Consider the following 22,685-nt stretch of genomic DNA (forward strand, 5'->3'; position numbering starts at 1 on the left):
TCGGGTGGAATATCCCCATGTTGTCGGGTGGAATATCCCCGTGTTGTCGAGTGGAATATCCCCGTGTTGTTGGGGGGAATATCCCCGTGTTGTCGGGGGGAATATCCCCGTGTTGTTGGGTGGAATATCCCCGTGTTGTCGGGGGGAATATCCCCGTGTTGTTGGGTGGAATATCCCCGTGTTGTCGGGTGGAATATCCCCGTGTTGTCGGGTGGAATATCCCCGTGTTGTCGGGGGGAATATCCCCGTGTTGTTGGGGGGAATGTCCCCGTGTTGTCGGGTGGAATATCCCCGTGTTGTCGGGTGGAATATCCCCGTGTTGTCGGGGGGAATATCCCCGTGTTGTCGGGTGGAATATCACCGTGTTGTTGGGGGGAATATCCCCGTGTTGTCGGGTGGAATATCCCCGTGTTGTCGGGTGGAATATCCCCGTGTTGTTGGGTGGAATATCCCCGTGTTGTCGGGTGGAATATCCCCGTGTTGTCGGGTGGAATATCCCCGTGTTGTTGGGTGGAATATCCCCGTGTTGTCGGGGGGAATATCCCCGTGTTGTCGGGTGGAATATCCCCGTGTTGTCGGGGGGAATATCCCCGTGTTGTTGGGTGGAATATCCCCGTGTTGTCGGGTGGAATATCCCCGTGTTGTCGGGTGGAATATCCCCGTGTTGTCGGGGGGAATATCCCCGTGTTGTTGGGGGGAATGTCCCCGTGTTGTCGGGTGGAATATCCCCATGTTGTCGGGTGGAATATCCCCGTGTTGTCGGGGGGAATATCCCCGTGTTGTTGGGGGGAATATCCCCGTGTTGTCGGGTGGAATATCCCCATGTTGTCGGGTGGAATATCCCCGTGTTGTCGGGTGGAATATCCCCGTGTTGTTGGGGGGAATATCCCCGTGTTGTCAGGTGGAATGTCCCCGTGTTGTTGGGTGGAATATCCCCGTGTTGTTGGGTGGAATATCCCCGTGTTGTCGGGTGGAATATCCCCGTGTTGTCGGGTGGAATATCCCCGTGTTGTTGGGTGGAATATCCCCGTGTTGTCGGGTGGAATATCCCCGTGTTGTCGGGTGGAATATCCCCGTGTTGTCGGGTGGAATATCCCCGTGTTGTTGGGTGGAATATCTCCGTGTTGTTGGGTGGAATATCCCCGTGTTGTCGGGTGGAATATCCCCGTGTTGTCGGGTGGAATATCCCCGTGTTGTCGGGTGGAATATCCCCGTGTTGTTGGGGGGAATATCCCCGTGTTGTTGGGTGGAATATCCCCGTGTTGTCGGGTGGAAAGTCCCCGTGTTGTTGGGTGGAATGTCCCCGTGTTGTTGGGTGGAATATCCCCGTGTTGTTGGGTGGAATGTCCCCGTGTTGTTGGGTGGAATATCACCGTGTTGTTGGGGGGAATGTCCCCGTGTTGTTGGGGGGAATGTCCCCGTGTTGTTGGGTGGAATATCCCCGTGTTGTCGGGTGGAATATCCCCGTGTTGTCGGGTGGAATGTCCCCGTGTTGTTGGGTGGAATGTCCCCGTGTTGTCGGGTGGAATATCCCCGTGTTGTCGGGTGGAATGTCCCCGTGTTGTTGGGTGGAATATCCCCGTGTTGTCGGGTGGAATATCCCCGTGTTGTCGGGTGGAATATCCCCGTGTTGTCGGGTGGAATGTCCCCGTGTTGTTGGGTGGAATATCCCCGTGTTGTTGGGTGGAATGTCCCCGTGTTGTCGGGTGGAATGTCCCCGTGTTGTTGGGTGGAATATCCCCGTGTTGTCGGGTGGAATATCCCCGTGTTGTTGGGGGGAACATCCCCGTGTTGTCGGGTGGAATATCACCGTGTTGTTGGGTGGAATATCCCGTGTTGTCGGGTGGAATATCTCCGTGTTGTTGGGTGGAATATCCCCGTGTTGTCGGGTGGAATATCTCCGTGTTGTTGGGGGGAACATCCCCGTGTTGTCGGGTGGAATATCCCCGTGTTGTTGGGTGGAATATCCCCGTGTGTTCGGGTGGAATATCTCCGTGTTGTTGGGTGGAATATCCCCGTGTTGTCGGGTGGAATATCCCCGTGTTGTTGGGTGGAATATCCCGTGTTGTAGGGTGGAATATCCCGTGTTGTCGGGTGGAATATCCCCGTGTTTGTCGGGTGGAATATCCCCGTGTTGTCGGGTGAATATCCCCGTGTTGTCGGGGGGAATATCCCGTGTTGTTGGGTGGAATATCCCCGTGTTGTCGGGGGGAATATCCCCGTGTTGTCGGGTGGAATATCACCGTGTTGTCGGGTGGAATATCCCCGTGTTGTTGGGTGAATATCCCCGTGTTGTCGGGTGGAATGTCCCCGTGTTGTCGGGTGAATGTCCCCGTGTTGTTGGTGGAATATCCCGTGTTGTCGGGTGGAAATATCACCGTGTTGTTGGGTGGAATATCTCGTGTTGTCGGGTGGAATATCACCGTGTTGTTGGTGGAATATCTCCGTGTTGTCGGGTGGAATGTCCCCGTGTGTTGGGTGGAATATCACCGTGTTGTCGGGTGGAATATCCCCGTGTTGTTGGGTGAATATCCCGTGTTGTCGGGTGGAAATCTCCGTGTTGTCGGGTGGAATATCCCCGTGTTGTCGGGTGATATCCCGTGTTGTTGGGGGAATATCCCCGTGTTGTTGGGGGGAATATCCCCATGTTGTTGGGTGGAATGTCCCCGTGTTGTTGGGGGAATATCCCCGTGTTGTCGGGTGGAATATCCCGTGTTGTCGGGTGGAATATCCCCGTGTTGTCGGGTGGAATGTCCCCGTGTTGTCGGGTGGAATATCACCGTGTTGTTGGGTGGAATATCTCCGTGTTGTCGGGTGGAATATCCCCGTGTTGTCGGGTGGAATATCCCGTGTTGTCGGGTGGAATGTCCCCGTGTTGTCGGGTGGAATATCCCCGTGGTTGTTGGGTGGAATATCCCGTGTTGTCGGGTGAATATCCCCGTGTTGTTGGTGGAATATCCCCGTGTTGTCGGGTGGAATATCACCGTGTTGTTGGGTGGAATATCTCCGTGTTGTCGGGTGGAATATCACCGTGTTGTTGGGTGGATATCTCCGTGTTATCGGGTGGAATGTCCCCGTGTTGTTGGGTGGAATATCACCGTGTTGTCGGGTGGAATATCCCCGTGTTGTTGGGTGGAATATCCCCGTGTTGTCAGGTGGAATATCTCCGTGTTGTCGGGTGGAATATCCCCGTGTTGTCGGGTGGAATATCCCCGTGTTGTTGGGGGGAATATCCCCATGTTGTTGGGTGGAATATCCCCGTGTTGTTGGGGGGAATATCCCGTGTTGTTGGGTGGAATGTCCCGTGTTGTCGGGGGGAATATCCCCGTGTTGTTGGGTGGAATATCCCCGTGTTGTCGGGTGGAATATCCCGTGTTGTTGGGGGGAATATCCCCGTGTTGTCGGGTGGAATATCCCCGTGTTGTCGGGTGGAATATCACCGTGTTGTTGGGTGGAATATCCCCGTGTTGTCGGGTGGAATATCCCCGTGTTGTTGGGTGGAATATCCCCGTGTTGTCGGGTGGAATATCCCCGTGTTGTTGGGGGGAATATCCCCTTGTTGTTGGGTGGAATATCCCCGTGTTGTTGGGGGGAATATCCCCGTGTTGTTGGGTGGAATGTCCCCGTGTTGTCGGGGGGAATATCCCCGTGTTGTTGGGTGGAATATCCCCGTGTTGTTGGGTGGAATATCCCCGTGTTGTTGGGGGAATATCCCCGTGTTGTCGGGTGGAATATCCCGTGTTGTTGGGGGGAATATCCCCGTGTTGTCGGGTGGAATATCCCCGTGTTGTCGGGTGGAATATCCCCGTGTTGTCGGGTGGAATATCCCATGTTGATGGTGGAATATCCCCGTGTTGTTGGGGGGAATATCCCGTGTTGTTGGGTGGAATGTCCCCGTGTTGTCGGGGGGAATGTCCCCGTGTTGTTGGGGGGAATATCCCCGTGTTGTTGGGTGGAATATCCCCGTGTTGTCGGGTGGAATGTCCCCGTGTTGTTGGGTGGAATATCCCCGTGTTGTCGGGTGGAATATCTTTGCTCTTACCTCTTCTTAAGAAGTGCACTGAAGTCCAGCTCGCCACCTTCCATTCCCGCATCTGTGCTACTGCAGAGAGAGATCAACCAGTTAGAAACCAGGGGACCTGCTGATGGGGCGGAAGGTCCTCCAATCCACTGGGCGAGAGTTACCTCAGCCATTGTCAAGCATGTCAGTGCCGCCTCACACACACTGTGCAAATACTACTCAGTACTGCTTTTGAATAAAGAGATCTTGTCGCTGATTTATGCTGATCCATCACTCAAAGCTCTCATACCCAGAAATCTCTGCCCGCCTGTCACCATGAGGCTTGGCTCCGAATGGATTAACCTGCTGCTTTAAAGATGGATCTTGTTGAGAACTTCTGTAATCTCCCGCTACACTGTCCCATCAAACACTCCCAGGGCAGGTACAGCAGGGGTTAGATACAGAGTAAAGCTCCCTCAACACTGTCCCATCAAACACTCCCAGGGCAGGTACAGCACAGGTTAGATACAGAGTAAAGCTCCCTCTACACTGACCCATCAAACACTCCCAGGGCAGGTACAGCACAGGTTAGATACAGAGTAAAGCTCCCTCTACACTGTCCCATCAATCACTCCCAGGGCAGGTACAGCACGGGTTAGATACAGAGTAAAGCTCCCTCTGCACTGTCCCATCAAACACTCCCAGGACAGGTACAGCACGGGTTAGATACAGAGTAAAGCTCCCTCTACACTGTCCCATCAAACACTCCCAGGGCAGGTACAGCACGGGTTAGATACAGAGTAAAGCTCCCTCTGCACTGTCCCATCAAACACTCTCAGGGAGGTACAGCACGGGTTAGATACAGAGTAAAGCTCCCTCTACACTGTCCCATCAAACACTACCAGGGCAGGTACAGCATGGGTTAGATACAGAGTAAAGCTCCCTCTACACTGTCCCATCAAACACTCCCAGGGCAGGTACAGCATGGGTTAGATACAGAGTAAAGCTCCCTCTACACTGTCCCATCAAACACTCCCAGGGCAGGTACAGCACGGGTTAGATACAGAGTAAAGCTCCCTCTACACTGTCCCCATCAAACACTCCCAGGGCAGGTACAGCATGGGTTAGATACAGAGTAAAGCTCCCTCTACACTGTCCCCATCAAACACTCCCAGGGCTGGTACAGCATGGGTTAGATACAGAGTAAAGCTCCCTCTACACTGTCCCATCAAACACTCCCAGGGCAGGTACAGCACGGGTTAGATACAGAGTAAAGCTCCCTCTACACTGTCCCCATCAAACACTCCCAGGGCAGGTACAGCATGGGTTAGATACAGAGTAAGGCTCCCTCTACACTGTCCCCATCAAACACTCCCAGGGCAGGTACAGCACGGGTTAGATACAGAGTAAAGCTCCCTCTGCACTGTCCCATCAAACACTCTCAGGGAGGTACAGCACGGGTTAGATACAGAGTAAAGCTCCCTCTACACTGTCCCATCAAACACTCCCAGGGCAGGTACAGCATGGGTTAGATACAGAGTAAAGCTCCCTCTGCACTGTCCCATCAAACACTCCCAGGGCAGGTACAGCACGGGTTAGATACAGAGTAAAGCTCCCTCTACACTGTCCCATCAAACACTCCCAGGGCAGGCACAGCACGGGTTAGATACAGAGTAAAGCTCCCTCTACACTGTCCCCATCAAACACTCCCAGGGCAGGTACAGCATGGGTTAGATACAGAGTAAAGCTCCCTCTACACTGTCCCATCAAACACTCCCAGGACAGGTACAGCACGGGTTAGATACAGAGTAAAGCTCCCTCTACACTGTCCCCATCAAACACTCCCAGGGCAGGTACAGCATGGGTTAGATACAGAGTAAAGCTCCCTCTACACTGTCCCATCAAACACTCCCAGGGCAGGTACAGCACGGGTTAGATACAGAGTAAAGCTCCCTCTACACTCTCCCATCAAACACTCTCAGGGAGGGACAGCACGGGTTCGATACAGAGTAAAGCTGCTGTTGTTTTGTTCCTAACCCTTGTCTATGGAGAGTACCTGTATTGGTTACAGCGGTGTGACTTTGGATCTCTGAGTGAGATCATTGATTGGCGGCTGGAGCCGATGTGTTAATCTTGCGTCTCCCTGTAGCTAAACCCCGGCAAACGCTGGGTTAATTGGTGATAATGAGCAGAGAATGTCATTATTTCCTGTTTGTTAAACGAGCCCATCTGTTGTTGCTAGTTTGGCTGGCTTTTTAAATTCATTCTCCAGATGTGGGTGTCACTGGCAAGGCTGACATTTATTGCCCACCGCCCGTTGCCCTGAGAAGATGGTGGTGGGCCTACTCGAACCGCCAATCGTGGTTTTGATTCAACTGAGGGGCTTGCAAGACCACTTCACAGGACAGTTAAGAGTCAACATAGTTGATGACTAACCAACAGTAACTACACTTCAAAAAGTACTTTATTGGCTGTGAAGCACTTTGGACGTCTTGAGGCCATGAAAGGTTGTTTCGAAATGCAAGTTCTTTCTTTCATATCAAATCAGCCCTTGCTGGTGTTGCTGACCGTGACATGTTCGACACACTCACCTCACAAACTTATTGCTTCATCATTCCTGCATCGAGGCCACTGATTGGTCTGTCACAATAGAGAAACCTCATGACATAACCAATGAGATGCCTTCACAATGGGGGTGAGAGGCTCGTGCATTGCTTTGCTGATGGGGTGAAAATGGGCTCAAACAATGTTGGTGATAGATGGTGGTGTGTTAGCATTAGAGAGTGCCGTCAGCAAGGTGCTGGGGATAGGGTGGGGCAGAGGATGGAGAGGAGGGGGGGAGGGAACGGGGGGGGTGGAGGGAACGGAGGGGGGGTGGAGGGAACGGGGGGGGTGGGGGGAGGGAACGGGGGGGTGGGGGGAGAGAACGGGGGGAGGGAGAGAACGGGGGGGTGGAGAGAACGGGGGGGTGGAGAGAACGGGGGGGGAGAGGGAACGGGGGGAGAGAACGGGGGGAGGGAGAGAACGGGGGGAGAGAACGGAGGGAGGGAGAGAACGGGGGGGGTGGAGAGAACGGGGGGAGGGAGAGAACGGGGGGAGGGAGAGAACGGGGGGGTGGAGAGAACGGGGGGAGAGAACGGGGGGAGGGAGAGAACGGGGGGAGGGAGAGAACGGGGGGAGGGAGAGAACGGGAACAGAGAACGGGGGGAGGGAGAGAACGGGGGGAGGGAGAGAACGGGGGGAGGGAGAGAACGGGAACAGAGAACGGGGGGAGGGAGAGAACGGGGGGAGGGAGAGAACGGGGGGAGGGAGAGAACGGGGGGAGGGAGAGAACGGGGGGAGGGAGAGAACGGGGGGTGGAGAGAACGGGGAGGTGGAGAGAACGGGGGGAGGGAGAGAACGGGGGGAGGGAGAGAACGGGGGGGGGAGAGAACGGGGGGAGGGAGAGAACGGGGGGGCGGAGAGAAGGGGGGGAGAGAGAGAACGGGGGGGAGAGAACGGGGGGAGGGAGAGAACGGGGGGAGGGAGAGAAGGGGGGGAGGGAGAGAACGGGGGGGCGGAGAGAAGGGGGGGCGGAGAGAAGGGGGGGCGGAGAGAAGGGGGGGCGGAGAGGAGGGAGGGAGGGGTGGGGTGGGGTGGGGAGTAGGCGAGGAGTAGGCGAGGGGGAGAGAGGGGTGGAGGAGGAGAAGGGGGAGGGTGGAGAGGGGGGTGGGGGTGGGGAGGAGAAGGGAGAGGGGGTGGAGAGAGGGGATGGAGGGGGGGTGAGAGGGGTGGGGGTGGAGGGGGGGAGAGAGGGGTGGGGAGGGGGGGAGAGAGGGGTGGGGGAGGAGAAGGGGGTGGGGGGTGGGGAGGAGAAGGGGGGTGGGGTGGGGAGGAGAAGGGGGGTGGGGTGGGGAGGAGAAGGGAGAGGGGGTGGAGAGGGGGATGGAGTGACGCGCGGTTCACAGGCAGACGGTGAGTGTTAGTACCATTGGTTACTGATGTGACTCGGTGGTCCTCTCACACCCCAGCATCCCCCAGAATCCCCTGTGACTCCACAGTGATCCGAATGCTGGGAGAGATTCTGGGATTGCCATTTGAGCAGCTCGCCATCCCAGCTCCTTAAAGGGGCCACGGCCCTGGTCGAGAACAGGGGATTCCCCATCGCTATTTACGCCTTTGCTGTGTTTGTCATCAGCCAATTAAGTAGATCATCTGACGGTGGCTCGGTACCTGGAGGCTCCACCTGTAGCTGGTGCCACTTTAAGAGCTGGGATGCCGAGCACTGCTGCAAACGCAGCAGTGACTCCGCGCCCTCCCAGCCTCCTCCTATCCCACGTGGCCACCAGGCTCCTACATGGTGGTGTGAAGTACAGGTTAAGAATGTTCTGTCCAGCGGCTGCACGATGAGGCAGGTACCAGAAACAAGCCCAAGTACAATCTGACACTTTACCCATATTCATCCCCTTCACCGGCCGTAGCTTATATATTTATAAACCCATTAAATCGACTCAACTGAACTCCAACCACTAAAGAAAGGGTTGATAACCAACACAATGGAGTAGGCGGAGGGAGGGGGATGCAGGCTTGGCTCCTGGAACAGCTGTGATGGATCAATGAGCTGCCACAGTGAACCAATAGGCTGCCACCTTAGGTCAATAGGCTGCCATGTTGGACCAATAGGCTGCCACCTTAGGTCAATAGGCTGCCATGTTGGACCAATAGGCTGCCACCTTGGATCAATAGGTTGCCATGTTGGACCAATAGGCTGCCGCCTTGGATCAATAGGTTGCCATGTTGGACCAATAGGCTGCCGCCTTGGATCAATAGGCTGCCACATTGAACCAATAGGCTGCCACCTTGGATCAATAGGCTGCAATGTTGGACCAATAGGCTGCCACCTTGGACCAATAGGCTGCCATGTTGGACCGACATGGTGCCACAGTGAACCAATAGGCTGCCACCTTGGATCAATCGGCTGCCATGTTGAACCAATAGGCTGCAACCTTGGACCAATAGGCTGCCATGTTGGACCAACACGCTGCCACAGTGAACCAATAGGCTGCCACCTTGGACCAATAGCAATAGCCTGCCAAGTTGGATCGCTTCAGGCACAGCCCAAATGGGACACTACCCACAAGTAACCTAGCAACATAGCTGGAATGGCACCAATCCCCAGGCAACCAGCCCTATGACAGCAGCAGATTGCTGAGGGTGGTCTGGGCCTGACTGGCACATGTCTTCCTGCTGAGCCTGAAGGTACAGACATGAGTGCGAGCACCCTGTGGGAACTGTGACAGGCCAGCTCGCCCGGGCCGCAGATGCGCAAACACTGGGCGGCAGTGACTCAACTGAAGGCTGGGCCTGCCACTACTCACAGCTCAAGGGTGATGCAGAGGCAAGTGGCCATTATGAGGAGTGGCTGTGTGTTGAATGGCCCTGGTTTGTGAGGTCTGGATATAATGTATTGCCATGGGATTTTGTAACTCTAGAGTCGGGCATCAATGATGTTAAAGCACATTTCACATTTCAAATTAACAGAGAATCACTTACGTGCGTCTGAATTGAGACAGAATGTCCACATCCTCTTGCATAGGGACCTCTGGGATTAGAACAGGCCAGAGTTAGCTTCACTACTGTAGTGTTTACAGAACACGTTTACAAGTCTGCTCCAAATAGTGCACGGCAAACTGTCCCGTTCACCATAATGCCTGTGTTCGCTGACCTGCTTTGGCTCCCGGCCCACCAGCACCTCGATTTAAAAATTCTCATTCCCGATTTTAATCACTACACCATTGGCGGCCGTGCCGTCAACTGCCGAGGCCTTAAGCTTTGGAATTCCCTCCCAAAGCCTCTCCGCCTCTCTCCTCCTTTAAGATGCTCCTTAAAACCCACCTCTTTGACCAAGCTTTTGATTACCTGCCCCAGTATCTCCTTATGTGGCTCAGTGTCAAATTTTTTTATGATAATGCTCCTGTGATGCACCTTGGGATGTTTTACTACTTTAAAGGAGCTATATAAATACACGTTGTTGTTGTGTCCCCCTCAGTCCTTTCACCCAGCCTTGCGAGTAGGAAGCCCTCTCTCGAGGCCCGTTGTCCTGGGGCTGGGTTCAAATCCAGGCCCCAGACTGATGTCTTCTGACTGCAGATTGTAAGGACCCTTAATAGATGAGTTCAGTATAGTCTCAACACTACCCGTATAGACACTTGGCACAAGTTAACACCACAACTGCCCAGTACTAGTGGGAGATAGCAATCCCTCAGGTGCAGTCCCAGGGTTAACCGCAGTGTTTCTGCCACCTTCTCGCATGCAGCTCGCTCCTGTGCGAGTGAAGGATTCAGTAAGGTCTCCTCACACACCAAGACCTTTCATGTTGAGTCTACCATCACTCCTAGGTCTCTTTCACATTATCCTTACCGATCTCCACACCTTTCATAGAAACATAGAAGATAGGAGCAGGAGTAGGCCATTCGGCCCTTCGAGCCTGCTCCGCCATTCAATGAGATCATGGCTGATCATCCAAATTCAGTACCCTGTCCCTGCCTTCTCCCCATATCCCTTGATCCCTTTAGCCTTAAGAAATATATCCAACTCTTTCTTGAATATATTTAATGAACTGGCCTCCACCACCCTCTGTGGCAGAGAATTCCACAGGTTCACCACTCTCTGGGTGAAGAAATTCCTCCTCATTTCAGTCCTAAATGTCCTACCCCTTATCCTTAGACGATGACCCCTGGTTCTGGACTCCCCGACCATCGGGAACATCCTTCCAGCATCTAGTCTGTCCAGGCCTGTCAGAATTTTATAGGTTTCGATGAGATCCCCTCTCAATCTTCTAAACTCCAGTGAGTATAAGCCCAATCGACACAATCTCCCCTCATACGTCATTCCTGCCATCCCAGGTATCAGCCTGGTGAATCTTCGCTGCACTCCTTCCATGGCAAGAACGTCCTTCCTCAGGTAAGGCGACCAAAACTGCACACAATACTCAAGGTGCGGTCTCACCAAGGCCCTGTACAACTGTAGCAAGACATCCTTGTTCCTGTACTCGAACCCTCTTGCTACGAAGGCCAACATACCACTTGCCTTCTTAACCGCCTGCTGCACCTGCATGCTTACCTTCAGCGACTGGTGCACAAGAACACCCAGGTCTCTTTGCACTTCCCCTTCTCCCAATCTATTGCCATTCAAATAATAATGTGCCTTCCTGTTTTTGCCACCAAAGTGGATAACCTCACATTTATCCACATTATACTGAATTTGCCATGTTTCTGCCCAATCACCTAACCTGTCCAAATCGTGCTGGAGTTTCACGACATCCTCCTCGCAGCATACCCTCCCACCCAGCTTTTTGTCGTCTGCAAATTTGGAGATATTACATCCAATTCCCTCGTCCAGATCATTAATATATATTGTGAACAGCTGGGGTCCTAGGACCGATCCTTGCGGTACCCCACTAGTCACTGCCTGCCACTCGGAAAATGACCCGTTTATTCCAACTCTTTGCTTTCTGTCCGCCAACCAGTTCTCTATCCAAGTCAATACCTTGCCCCCAATCCCATGTGCCTTAATTTTGCACGCTAATCTCTTATGCGGGACCTTATCGAAAGCCTTCTGAAAGTGCAAATACACCACATCCACTGGTTCTCCCTTATCTATTTTACCAGTTATATCCTCAAAAAATTCCAGTAGATTAGTTAAGCATTATTTACCTTTTGTAAATCCTTGTTGACTTTGTCCGATCCTGTCACTGCTTTCCAAGTGCTCTGCTATTACATCTTTTATAATGGACTCTAGCATTTTCCCCACTACCGATGTCAGGCTTACCGGTCTATAATTCCCCGCTTTTTCTCTGCCACCTTTTTTGAATAGTGAGGTAACATTATTTACCCTCCAATCCATAGGTACTGTTCCAGAGTCTATCGAGTTCTGGAAGATGACCAGCAATGCATCTACTATTTCTAGGGCCACTTCCTTAAGTACCCTGGGATGTAGATTATCAAGCCCTGGGGATTTATCGGCCTTCAGTCCCATCAATTTTCCTAACACCATTTCCCTACAAATACTGATTTCTTTCAGTTCCACCCTTTCATCAGACCCTATGTTCCCCAGTATTTCTGGGAGGTTATTTGTGTCCTCCTTTGTGAAGACAGAACCAAAATATGTATTTAGTTGGTCTGCCATTTCTTTGTTCCTCATTATAAATTCCCCCGATTCTGACTGCAAGGGACCTGCGCTTGACTTCACCAATCTTTTTCTCTTCACATATCTATAAAAGCTTTTACAGTCAGTTTTTATGTTCCCTGCCAGCTTACTCTCATATTCTATTTTCCCTTTCTTAATTAATCCCTTTGTCCTCCTTTGTTGAATCCTGAACTGCTCCCAATCCTCAGGATTATTGCTTTTTCTGGCCAATTTGTATGTCCTCTCCTTGGATCTTATGCTATCCCTAATTTCCCTTGTTACCCACAGTTGAATCACCTTTTTTGTTTTATTTTTGTGCCAAACTGGGATGAACAACTTCTGTTGTTCATCCATTCGGTCTTTGAATGTTTGCCATTGCCTATCCACCGTCACCCCTTTGAGTGCCATTCCCCAATCAATCCTACCCAACTCGCTCCTCAGACCATCGTAGTTTCCTTTATTTAAATCGAGGACCCTTGTTTCTGAGTACTTGTGTTCCCCATTTTCCCTTCCTATGTTCAGCTCTTTCTGTACTAAATTCCAAATTTCATTGTTCTCCCCGCTCACATGTCCAACTCGTTCTGTAATTTCTGAGCTCCCTCCATTGATCCCACTGCTCCTCCTGGTTTGATATCACTTGTAAATTTGACCAGCTTATACTGGGTTATTGATCCCAAGTCAATGAGAAACAGCATCTGTTCTGACGATGCCACCTTCCACACCAGTGGTCCGATATGTCTTCCTTTTTCCTCAACCGAGGATTCCCCTCTACCGCGGTTGATAGGGCCTTCGACTGTGTCCATCCTATTACCCGCACTTCAGCTCCCACGCCTTCCCCTCCCTCCCAGAACCACAATAGGGTTCCCCTTGCCCTCACCTTCCACCCCACCAGCCTCCACATTCAACTGATCATCCTCCGCCATTTCCGCCACCTTCAGCGTGATGCCACCGCTAAATATATCTTCCCCTCCCCTTTCAGCATTCCGAAGGGAGATACATTTTTGGACTCTCGGGCAATCAAGGGATATCGGGATCGGGTGGGAAAGTGGAATTGAGGTCGAAGATCAGCCATGATCTTATTGAATCTAGTGTCAGCTGTGGCTCAGTGGGTAGCACTCTCGCCTCAGACTCGGCAGGTTGTGGGTTCAAGTCCCACTCCAGACACTTGAGCACATAATCTAGGCTGAGACTCCCAGTGCAATGCACTGGGAGTGCTGCACTGTCGGAGGTGCCGTCTTTCAGATGAGACGTTAAACCGAGGCCCCGTCTGCCCTCTCAGGTGAACATAAAAGATCCCCATGGCACTATTTCGAAGAAGAGCAGGAGAGTTCTCCCCGGTGTCCTGGCCAATAATTACCCCTGAATCAACATCACCAAAACAGATTATCCGGTCATGATCACATTGCTGTTTGTGGGAGCTTGCTGTGCGCAAATTGGCTGTTGCGTTTCCTACATTACAACAGTGGCTGCACTTCAAAAAGTACTTCATTGACTGTAAAGTGCTTTTGGACATCCGGTGGTCATGAAAGGCGCTATATAAATGCAAGTCTTTCTTTTGGAATGGCGGAGCAGGCTCGAGGGGCCGTATGGTCTACTGCTGCTACTAATTCTTATGTTTCAATGGACCGTTCCCTCTGCAATACCCTGGTCCAATCTTCAATCACACCCAACACCACCTCCCCTTCCCACGGCACCTTCCTGTGCAAGTGAAGGAGATGCAACACCTGCCCTTTTACCTCCTCCCTTCCCACCAGCCATGAGCTACCAGGTGAAACAGTGATTTACTTGTACTTCTTGCAATCTAGTATACTGTATTCGCTGCTCACGATGCGGTCTCCTCTACATTGGGGAGACCAAACGCAGATTGGGTGACCGCTTTGCGGAACACCTCCGTTCAGTCTGTAAGGGTGACCCCGAGTTTCCGGTCGCCTGTCACTTTAATTCTCTGCTCCATTCTCACTCTGTCCTCGGCCTCCTACACTGTTCCAATGAAGCTCAACGTAAGCTCGAGGAACAGCACCTCATCTGTCGATTAAGCACTTTACAGCCTTCTGGACTCAACATTGAGTTCAACAATTTCAGATCACAACCATCGCTCCCATTTTTTCGGACAGCAGGTGCTGGCAATGATTCCGCTGTTGTCATTTTCAGCTCCTCTAGACCCATCTTTTGTTTCTTCATTTGTCCCCTTTTGCTTTGCCTCATCATCCCTTTTGTCATTCAATCTCTCCTGCCTTCAACCCTATCACAGACCTTCCCTTTTGTTCTTTCCTCTCCTCCCGGCTTTCCCGGCCTCTGTGCTTGCTTAAAATCTGTTAAATCTAACTTTTCCAGTTCTGATGAAAGGTCATTGACCTGAAGCGTTACTTCTGTTTCTCTCTCCACAGATGCTGCCTGACCAGCTGAGCATTTCATAAGAACATAAGGATTAGGAGCAGGAGTTGGCCATTCAGCCCCTCGAGCCTGCTCCGCCATTCAATAAGATCATGGCTGATCTTCGACCTCAACTCCACTTTCCCGCCTGATCTCCATATCCCGTGATTCCCCTTGAGTCCAAAAATCTATCTCAGCCTTGAATAGATTTGACAGCTCAAAGACTCAGCATCCACAGCCCTCTGGGGCAGAGAATTCCAAAGATTTACAACCCTCTGAGTGAAGAAATTCCTCCTCATCTCGGTCATAAATGGCCGACCCCTTATCCTGAGACTATGACCTCTAGTTCTAGACACGCCAGCCAGGGGAAACAACCTCTCAGCATCTACCCTGTTAATCCCCCTCAGAATCTTGTATGTTTCAATGAGATCACCTCTCATTCTTCTAAACTCCAGAGAGTATCGGCCCATTCTACACAATCTCTCCTCATAGGACAGCCCTCTCATCCCAGGAATCAATCTAGTGAACCTTCGTTGCACCGCCTCCGGCAAGTATATCCTTCCTTAGATAAGGAGACCAAAACTGTGCACAGTACCCCAGGTGTGGTCTCACCAAGGCCCTGTACAGTTGGAGCAAGACTTCCTTACTCTATACTCCAACCCCCTTGACATAAAGGCCAACATGCCATTTGCCTTCCTCATTGCTTGCTGTACCTGGATGCTAGCTTTCTGTGTTTCCTGTACAAGGACACCCAAATCTCTCTGAACAGCAACATTTAATAGTTTCTCACATTTAAAAGAATATCCTGTTTTTCTATTATTCCTAGCATGTTCTATTTTTATTTTAGATTTCTAGCATCCACAGTATTTTGCTTTTGATTTAGAAACAGCAGACTGGCTGAAGTGCTCCTGAACTGGGCCGTGTGAATCAGGCATTGGTGTTGTGGTTATGGTCCCATTACGAGACGGTGACCTGTAATCACTTGTAATGGAGTGGTCATGGAGTTCAGACTCTGGGCCAGTGGAGACCCTCCCAAACCACCACCTGTCCAGAGAGAGGTAGTTTATGGGGAGAGGGTCATCGGAAGGTCTTGCTTGCACTCACCTTGAACGATCAGCTCAAAGTTGCAGCAGTCGAACTTGTCCTTGTCAGTCACTTCACATCGATAACCTCCTGCGTCGGTGGTCTTCGCCTGCAGGATGTGCATCTCAAAGGTGGAAACCTTTGGAAAAACAAGAGAGGGAAGGTGCGGAGTTAGACGTACCCACTTAAAGGGGTAGCGTCATCACGGTGAAGTATCTGGACCTTGAGATTTAGTAGGTCTTCACCTGGTTGCTGTTCTCAGGCTGTTGCCAAGCACACGCTGGAAGCAATTCATACCCGCACATTGCGAAGAGTTCCCTTCCTCAGAGGTGGGGTATGATGCCCCATGGAGGACTATTACTTCTGTCTCTATCTCACACACTGAATTGTGTTTTACAAAAGTAACACGCTAAACCTTGCACACTTGCCGGCTCCACTGCCATGCAGGTCTGAGGTGAGGGGTGACTGTTCACCATTAGTGGTGGGGAGAGGGGTGACTGTTCACTATTGGCCCTGGGGGAGGGGTGACTGTTCACTATTGGCCCTGGGGGAGGGGTGACTGTTCACTATTGGCCCTGGGGGAGGGTGACTGTTCAACACTGGCCCTGGGGGAGGGGTGACTGTTCACCATTGGCCCTGGGGGAGTGGTGACTGTTCACTATTGGCCCTGGGGGATGGGTGACTGTTCAATATTGGCCCTGGGGGAGGGGTGACTGTTCACTATTGGCCCTGGGGGGAGGGTGACTGTTCAACACTGGCCCTGGGGAAGTGGTGACTGTTCACCATTGGCCCTGGGGGAGGGGTGACTGTTCACCATTGGCCCTAGGGGAGGGGTGACTGTTCACCATTGGCCCTGGGGAAGTGGTGACTGTTCACCATTGGCCCTTGGGGAGGGGTGACTGTTCACCATTGGCCCTGGGGGAGGAGTGACTGTTCACCATTGGCCCTGGGGGAGGGGTGACTGTTCACTATTGGTCCTGGGGGAGGGGTGACTGTTCACTATTGGCCCTGGGGGAGGAGTGACTGTTCACTATTGGCAGTGGGGGAGGGGTGACTGTTCACTATTGGCGGTGGGACAGGGGTGACTGTTCACCATTGGCCCTGGGGGAGTGGTGACTGTTCACTATTGGCCCTGGGGGATGGGTGACTGTTCACCATTGGCCCTGGGGGAGGGGTGACTGTTCACTATTGGTCCTGGGGGAGGGGTGACTGTTCACTATTGGCCCTGGGGGAGGAGTGACTGTTCACTATTGGCAGTGGGGGAGGGGTGACTGTTCACTATTGGCGGTGGGACAGGGGTGACTGTTCACCATTGGCCCTGGGGGAGTGGTGACTGTTCACCATTGGCCCTGGGGGAGGGGTGACTGTTCACTATTGGTCCTGGGGGAGGGGTGACTGTTCACTATTGGCCCTGGGGGAGGAGTGACTGTTCACTATTGGCAGTGGGGGAGGGGTGACTGTTCACTATTGGCGGTGGGACAGGGGTGACTGTTCACCATTGGCCCTGGGGAAGGGGTGACTGTTCACCATTGGCCCTGGGGGAGGGGTGACTGTTCACCATTGGCCCTGGGGAAGGGGTGACTGTTCACCATTGGCTCTGGGGGAGGGGTGACTGTTCACCATTGGCCCTGGGGGCGGAGTGACGGTTCACTATTGGCAGTGGGGGAGGGGTGACTGTTCACTATTAGCGGTGGGGGAGGGGTGACTGTTCACTATTGGCGGTGGGGGAGGGGTGACTGTTCACTATTGGCAGTGAGGGAGGGGTGACTGTTCACTATTGGCAGTGGGGGAGGGGTGACTTCACTATTGGCGGTGGGGGGAGGGGTGACTGTTCACTATTGGCGGTGGGGGAGGGGTGACTGTTCACCATTGGCGGTGGGGGAGGGGTGACTGTTCACTATTGGCAGTGGGGGGAGGGGTGACTGTGCACTATTGGCAGTGGGGGAGGGGTGATTGTTCACCATTGACAGTGGGGGAGGGGTAACTGTTCACCATTGGCCCTGGGGGAGGGGTGACTGTTCACCATTAACGGTGGGGGGAGTGGTGACTGTTCACTATTGGCCCTGGGGGGAGGGGTGACTGTTCACTATTGGCCCTGGGGGAGGGGTGACTGTTCACTGTTGGCCATGGGGGAGGGGTGACTGTTCACCACTGGCGGTGGGGGGAGGGTTGACTGTTCACCACTGGTGGTGGGGGGGAAGGGTGACTGTTCACTATTGGCCCTGGGGGAGGGGTGACTGGTCACTATTGGCCCTGGGGGAGGGGTGACTGTTCACTGTTGGCCATGGGGGAGGGGTGACTGTTCACCACTAGCGTTGGGGGGTGGGTTGACTGTTCACCACTGGCGGTGGGGGGAGGGGTGACTGTTCACTATTGGCCCTGGGGGAGGGGTGACTGTTCACTAGTGGCCCTGGGGGAGGGGTGACTGTTCACCACTGGCGGTGGGGGGAGCGGTGACTGTTGACTATTGGCCCTGGGGGAGGGGTGACTGTTGACTATTGGCCCTGGGGGAGGGGTGACTGTTCACTATTGGCCCTGGGGGAGGGGTGACTGTTCACTATTGGCCCTGGGGGAGGGGTGACTGTTCACCACTGGCGGTGGGGGGAGGGGTGACTGTTCACCACTGGCGGTGGGGGGAGTGGTGACTGTTCACTATTGGACCTGGGGGAGGGGTGACTGTTCACTATTGGCCCTGGGGAAGGGGTGACTGTTCACTATTGGCCCTGGGGTGGGGTGACTGTTAACCACTGGTGGTGGGGGGAGGGGTGACTGTTCACAACTGGCGGTGGGGGGAGGGGTGACTGTTCACTATTGGCCCCGGGGGAGGGGTGACTGTTCACTATTGGCCCTGGGGGAGGGGTGACTGTTCTCTATTGGTGGTGGGGGAGGGGTGACTGTTCACCATTGGCCATGGGGGACGGGTGACTGTTCACCACTGGCGGTGGGGGAAGGGGTGACTGTTCACTATTGGCCCTGGGGTAGGGGTGACTGTTCACTATTGGCCCTGGGGGAGGGGTGACTGTTCACTATTGGCCCTGGTGCTGGGGTGACTGTTCACCATTAGTGGTGGGGGGAGGGGTGACTGTTCACTATTGGCCCTGGGGGATGGGTGACTGTTCACCACTGGCGGTGGGGGGAGGGGTGACTGTTCACCACTGGCGGTGAGGGGAGGGGTGACTGTTCACCATTGGCTCTGGGGGAGGGGTGACTGTTCACTATTGGCCCTGGGGGAGGGGTGACTGTTCACAATTGGCTCTGGGGGAGGGGTGACTGTTCACCACTGGCAGTGGGGGGAGGGGTGACTGTTCACTATTGGCCCTGGGCGAGGGGTGACTGTTCACTATTGGCCCTGGGGGAGGAGTGACAGTTCACTATTGGCCCTGGGGAAGGGGTGACTGTTCACTATTGGCCCTGGGGCAGGGGTGACTGTTTACTATTGGCCCTGGGGCAGGGGTGACTGTTTACTATTGGCCCTGGGGGAGGGGTGACTGTTTACTATTGATGGTGGGGGAGGGGTGACTGTTCACCATTGGCCCTGGGGGAGGGGTGACTGTTCACCATTGGCCCTGGGGGGAGGGGTGACTGTTCACTATTGGCCCTGGGGGAGGGCTAACTGTTCACCAGTGGTGGTGGGGGGAGGGGTGACTGTTCACTGTTGGCCCTGGGGGAGGGGTGACTGTTCACTATTGGCCCTGGGGGAGGGGTGACTGTTCACTATTGGCCCTGGGGGAGGGGTGACTGTTCACTATTGGTGGTGGGGGAGGGGTGGCTGTTCACCATTGGCCCTGGTGGAGGGGTGACTATTCACCATTAGCGGTGGGGGGAGGGGTGACTGTTCACTATTGGCCCTGGGGGAGGGGTGACTGTTCACTATTGGTGGTGGGAGAGGGGTGACTGTTCACCATTGGCCCTGGGGGAGGGGTGACTGTTCACCATTGGCCCTGGGAAAGTGGTGACTGTTCACCATTGGCCCTTGGGGAGGGGTGACTGTTCACTATTGGCCCTGGGGGAGGGGAGTTTGGTACCTTTGTGTTGCGATCGTACGTCTCCTTTAACTGTAGGTGTGTCCCGGTTTTACTGGCGAGGTCCATCCATTTGCCTTTGAACCACCTGACAGTGGGTTTCCTCAGAATGTTGGTGCCGTACGCCCTGGTGATGAAGGAGATGTCAGCCCCTGAAAAACAACCGCAAAACAAGAATATCAGCGACAGTCAGGAGTCGGGTACAACACTCGGGACTGGGGGGTGAGGGTGGGTACAGGACGTGGGGGTACCGAGGTAGCGTGGGGTGTCGGGGGGGGTGGGTTGTCGGGGGGTGTGGGGGTGTCGGGGGGGGTGGGGTGTCGGGGGGTGTGGGGTGTCGGGGGACATGTGGTACTCAGGGGGGCAAGGTATTGGGGAGGGATGCTGAGGAGGGGGAGGGGTACTGGGGAGGGGGAGGGGTACTGGGGATGGGGAGGGAGAGGGTACTGGGGAGGGGGAGGGGTACTGGGGATGGGGAGGGGGAGGGGTACCGGAGATGGGGAGGGGGAGGGGTACTGGGGAGGGGGGAGGGAGGGGGGTACTGGGGAGGGGAGGGGTACTGGGGAGGGGGAGGGGTACTGGGAGGGGGAGGGGGAGGGGGAGGGGTACTGGGGAGGGGGAGGGGTACTGGGGATGGGGAGGGGGAGGTGTACTGGGGAGGGGGAGAGGGAGGGAGAGGGGTGCTGGGGATGGGGAGGGGGAGGAGGAGGGGTACTGGGGAGGGGGAGGGGTACTGGGGAGGGGGAGGGAGAGGGGTACTGGGGATGGGGAGGGGGAGGGGTACTGGGGAGGGGGAGGGGTACTGGGGAGGGGGAGGGAGGGGATACTGGGGATGGGGAGGGGGAGGGGGAGGGGTACTGGGGATGGGGAGGGGGTTACTGGGGATGGGGAGGGGGAAGGGTACTGGGGATGGGGAGGGGGAGGGAGAGGGGTACTGGGGATGGGGAGGGGGAGGGGTACTGGGGATGGAGAGGGGGAGGGGTACTGGGGATGGGGAAGGGGAGGGGAGGGGGAGGGGTACTGGGGATGGGGAGGGGGAGGGGTACTGGGGATGGGGAGGGGGAATTCTATAGATTTCTTGGTACAAGCTGCCGTTACTTACCAAGCGAGACTGTTCCCGACTGCGGTTTCTCCAGGAATAAACCACCAGCACCTTGTGACGCCGTCCCTTCAGTCGCAGGCTCCGGAGCTGTGCCACTGCTGGTGGGAGCCAGAGGTTTCTCTCCCCTGGGGTCTCCTGGAACCTGCTCTGCGCTGGAGGCTGCCGATACAAACAGATGAGTGGCATCTCCTGCCACTGCCACCCTGGGCCCTCTCACCCAGGTTTATAGATATAGCCCTGGGGCCCTCGCTGGAACAGCTTGCTTTGATGGTGATGATATGGAGTCTGTCTCTCCTCACAAACCACCCTGGGTCCCTGTATGTCTACCTCCTTCCCCCATGGGAGCAGGATTGAGGTCAGTGCATGGCTAGTGCCAGGGGCTGTGTGTGTGAGAGAGTGATAACAGGCAAAGCGGCCCCAACAGGACACCGAGAAACCAAGTGTGCCACTACTCACACTTAGAGTCACTGCAATGGATCCTGAGCCTGTAGGCTGAGGTGGAGGACACGCGACCACCATGTGTACCTGTCAAATTCAAATTCAAATTCAAATCGCTTTATTGGCATGATAAGGTACATCTTATGTTGCCAAAGCATCATAATACATTTATGGTTGAACACAAACGCAGTTCTATTCATACAGTCACTCTCTCTTACACATCCACTCGCAGTCTCTCACAAACACTCACACACACACTCTCTTACACACCCATTCACACACACACCCAGCCACACACCCACTCTCACAAACACCCACGCTCTCTTACACACCCATTCACACACACACCCAGCCACACACCCACTCTCACAAACACCCACAGACACTCACAAACACCACACTCTCTTATACAAACAGAGACATCTGCCAGAGGCTAGTGTCACACAGGGCACCCGCCAGGGGGTCTTCCCTTCCCAGTCCCCGCCCCTTCCCTTCCCCTCCCCCTCTCCCTCCCCTTCCCCTCCCCCTTCCCCTCCACCACCCTCCCATTTCTATTCCCAGTCCCTTCCCTTCCCAGTCCCTTCCCTTCCCCTTCCCCTCCCCTTCCTTTCCCCTCCCCTCCCCCCCCGTCCTTTCCCTTCCCCTGTCTCTCTCATCCCCTCCCCCTCTCCTCCCCTCCCCTACTCCTCCACCACCCTCCCATTTCTCTTCCCAGTCCCCTCCCCTCCCCCTCCCCGCCCATCCCCTCCCCTTCCCAGTCCCCCTCCCCCTCCCCTCCCCCTCCCCGCCCATCCCCTCCCCTTCCCCTTCCCTTCCCAGTCCCCCTCCCCTCCCCTTCCCCTACCCTCCCCTTCCCAGTCCCCCTTCCCTTCCCAGTCCCCCTCCCCTCCCCTTCCCCTACCCTCCCCTTTCCCTTCCCAGTCCCCCTTCCCTTCCCAGTCCCTTCCCTTCCCGTTCCCCACCCACTCCCCTTCCCCTCCCCCTACCCAGTCCCTTCCCCTCCCCCTTTCCCTTCCCAGTCCCCTCCCCTTCACCTTCCCTTCCCCTTCCCTTTCCCAGCATGGGAGAAGGCCATTTGCACCGTTGAGCCCGTGCCGATTCTCAGCTAGTCCCACTCCCCCGCCCTTTCCCTGTAGCCCTGCAAATTATTTTTCCTTCAGGTACTTATCCAACTCCCTTTTGAAAGCCACGATTGAGTCTGCTCCACCACCCTTTCAGGCAGTGCATTCCAGATCCTAACCACTTCGCTGCGTAGAAAGTTTTCCCTCCAGTCGCCTTTGGTTCTTTTGCCAATCACCTTGAATCTGTGTCCTCTGGTTCTCGACCCTTCCGCCAATGGGAACAGTTTCTCTCTATCTACTCTGTCCAGACCCCTCATGATTTTGAACACCTCTATCAAATCTCCTCTCAACCTTCTCTGCTCCAAGGAGAACAACCCCAGCTTCTCCAGTCTATCCACGTAACTGAAGTCCCTCATTCCTGGAATCATTCTCGTAAATCT

General features: G+C 54.5%; 1 protein-coding gene across 1 annotated transcript; it reads right to left on the reverse strand.

Moving 5' to 3' along the window:
- Positions 1-3,996: 3,996 nt before the first annotated feature.
- LOC147080596 (myosin-binding protein C, cardiac-type-like) lies at positions 3,997-20,949 on the reverse strand (the record flags this gene model as incomplete). The annotated part of the gene is made up of 5 exons (XM_085981151.1): positions 3,997-4,102; positions 9,533-9,581; positions 15,644-15,761; positions 19,648-19,796; positions 20,747-20,949. Coding segments are annotated over 5 exons (583 nt in total), but the record flags the coding sequence as incomplete, so codon positions are not given.
- Between the last annotated feature and the right edge of the window lie 1,736 nt (positions 20,950-22,685).

This window comes from Somniosus microcephalus, unplaced genomic scaffold (genome assembly GCF_052327205.1).
Source record: "Somniosus microcephalus isolate GS21.2 unplaced genomic scaffold, FLI_Smic_1.0 scaffold1399, whole genome shotgun sequence".
NCBI classification, from domain to species: domain Eukaryota; kingdom Metazoa; phylum Chordata; class Chondrichthyes; order Squaliformes; family Somniosidae; genus Somniosus; species Somniosus microcephalus.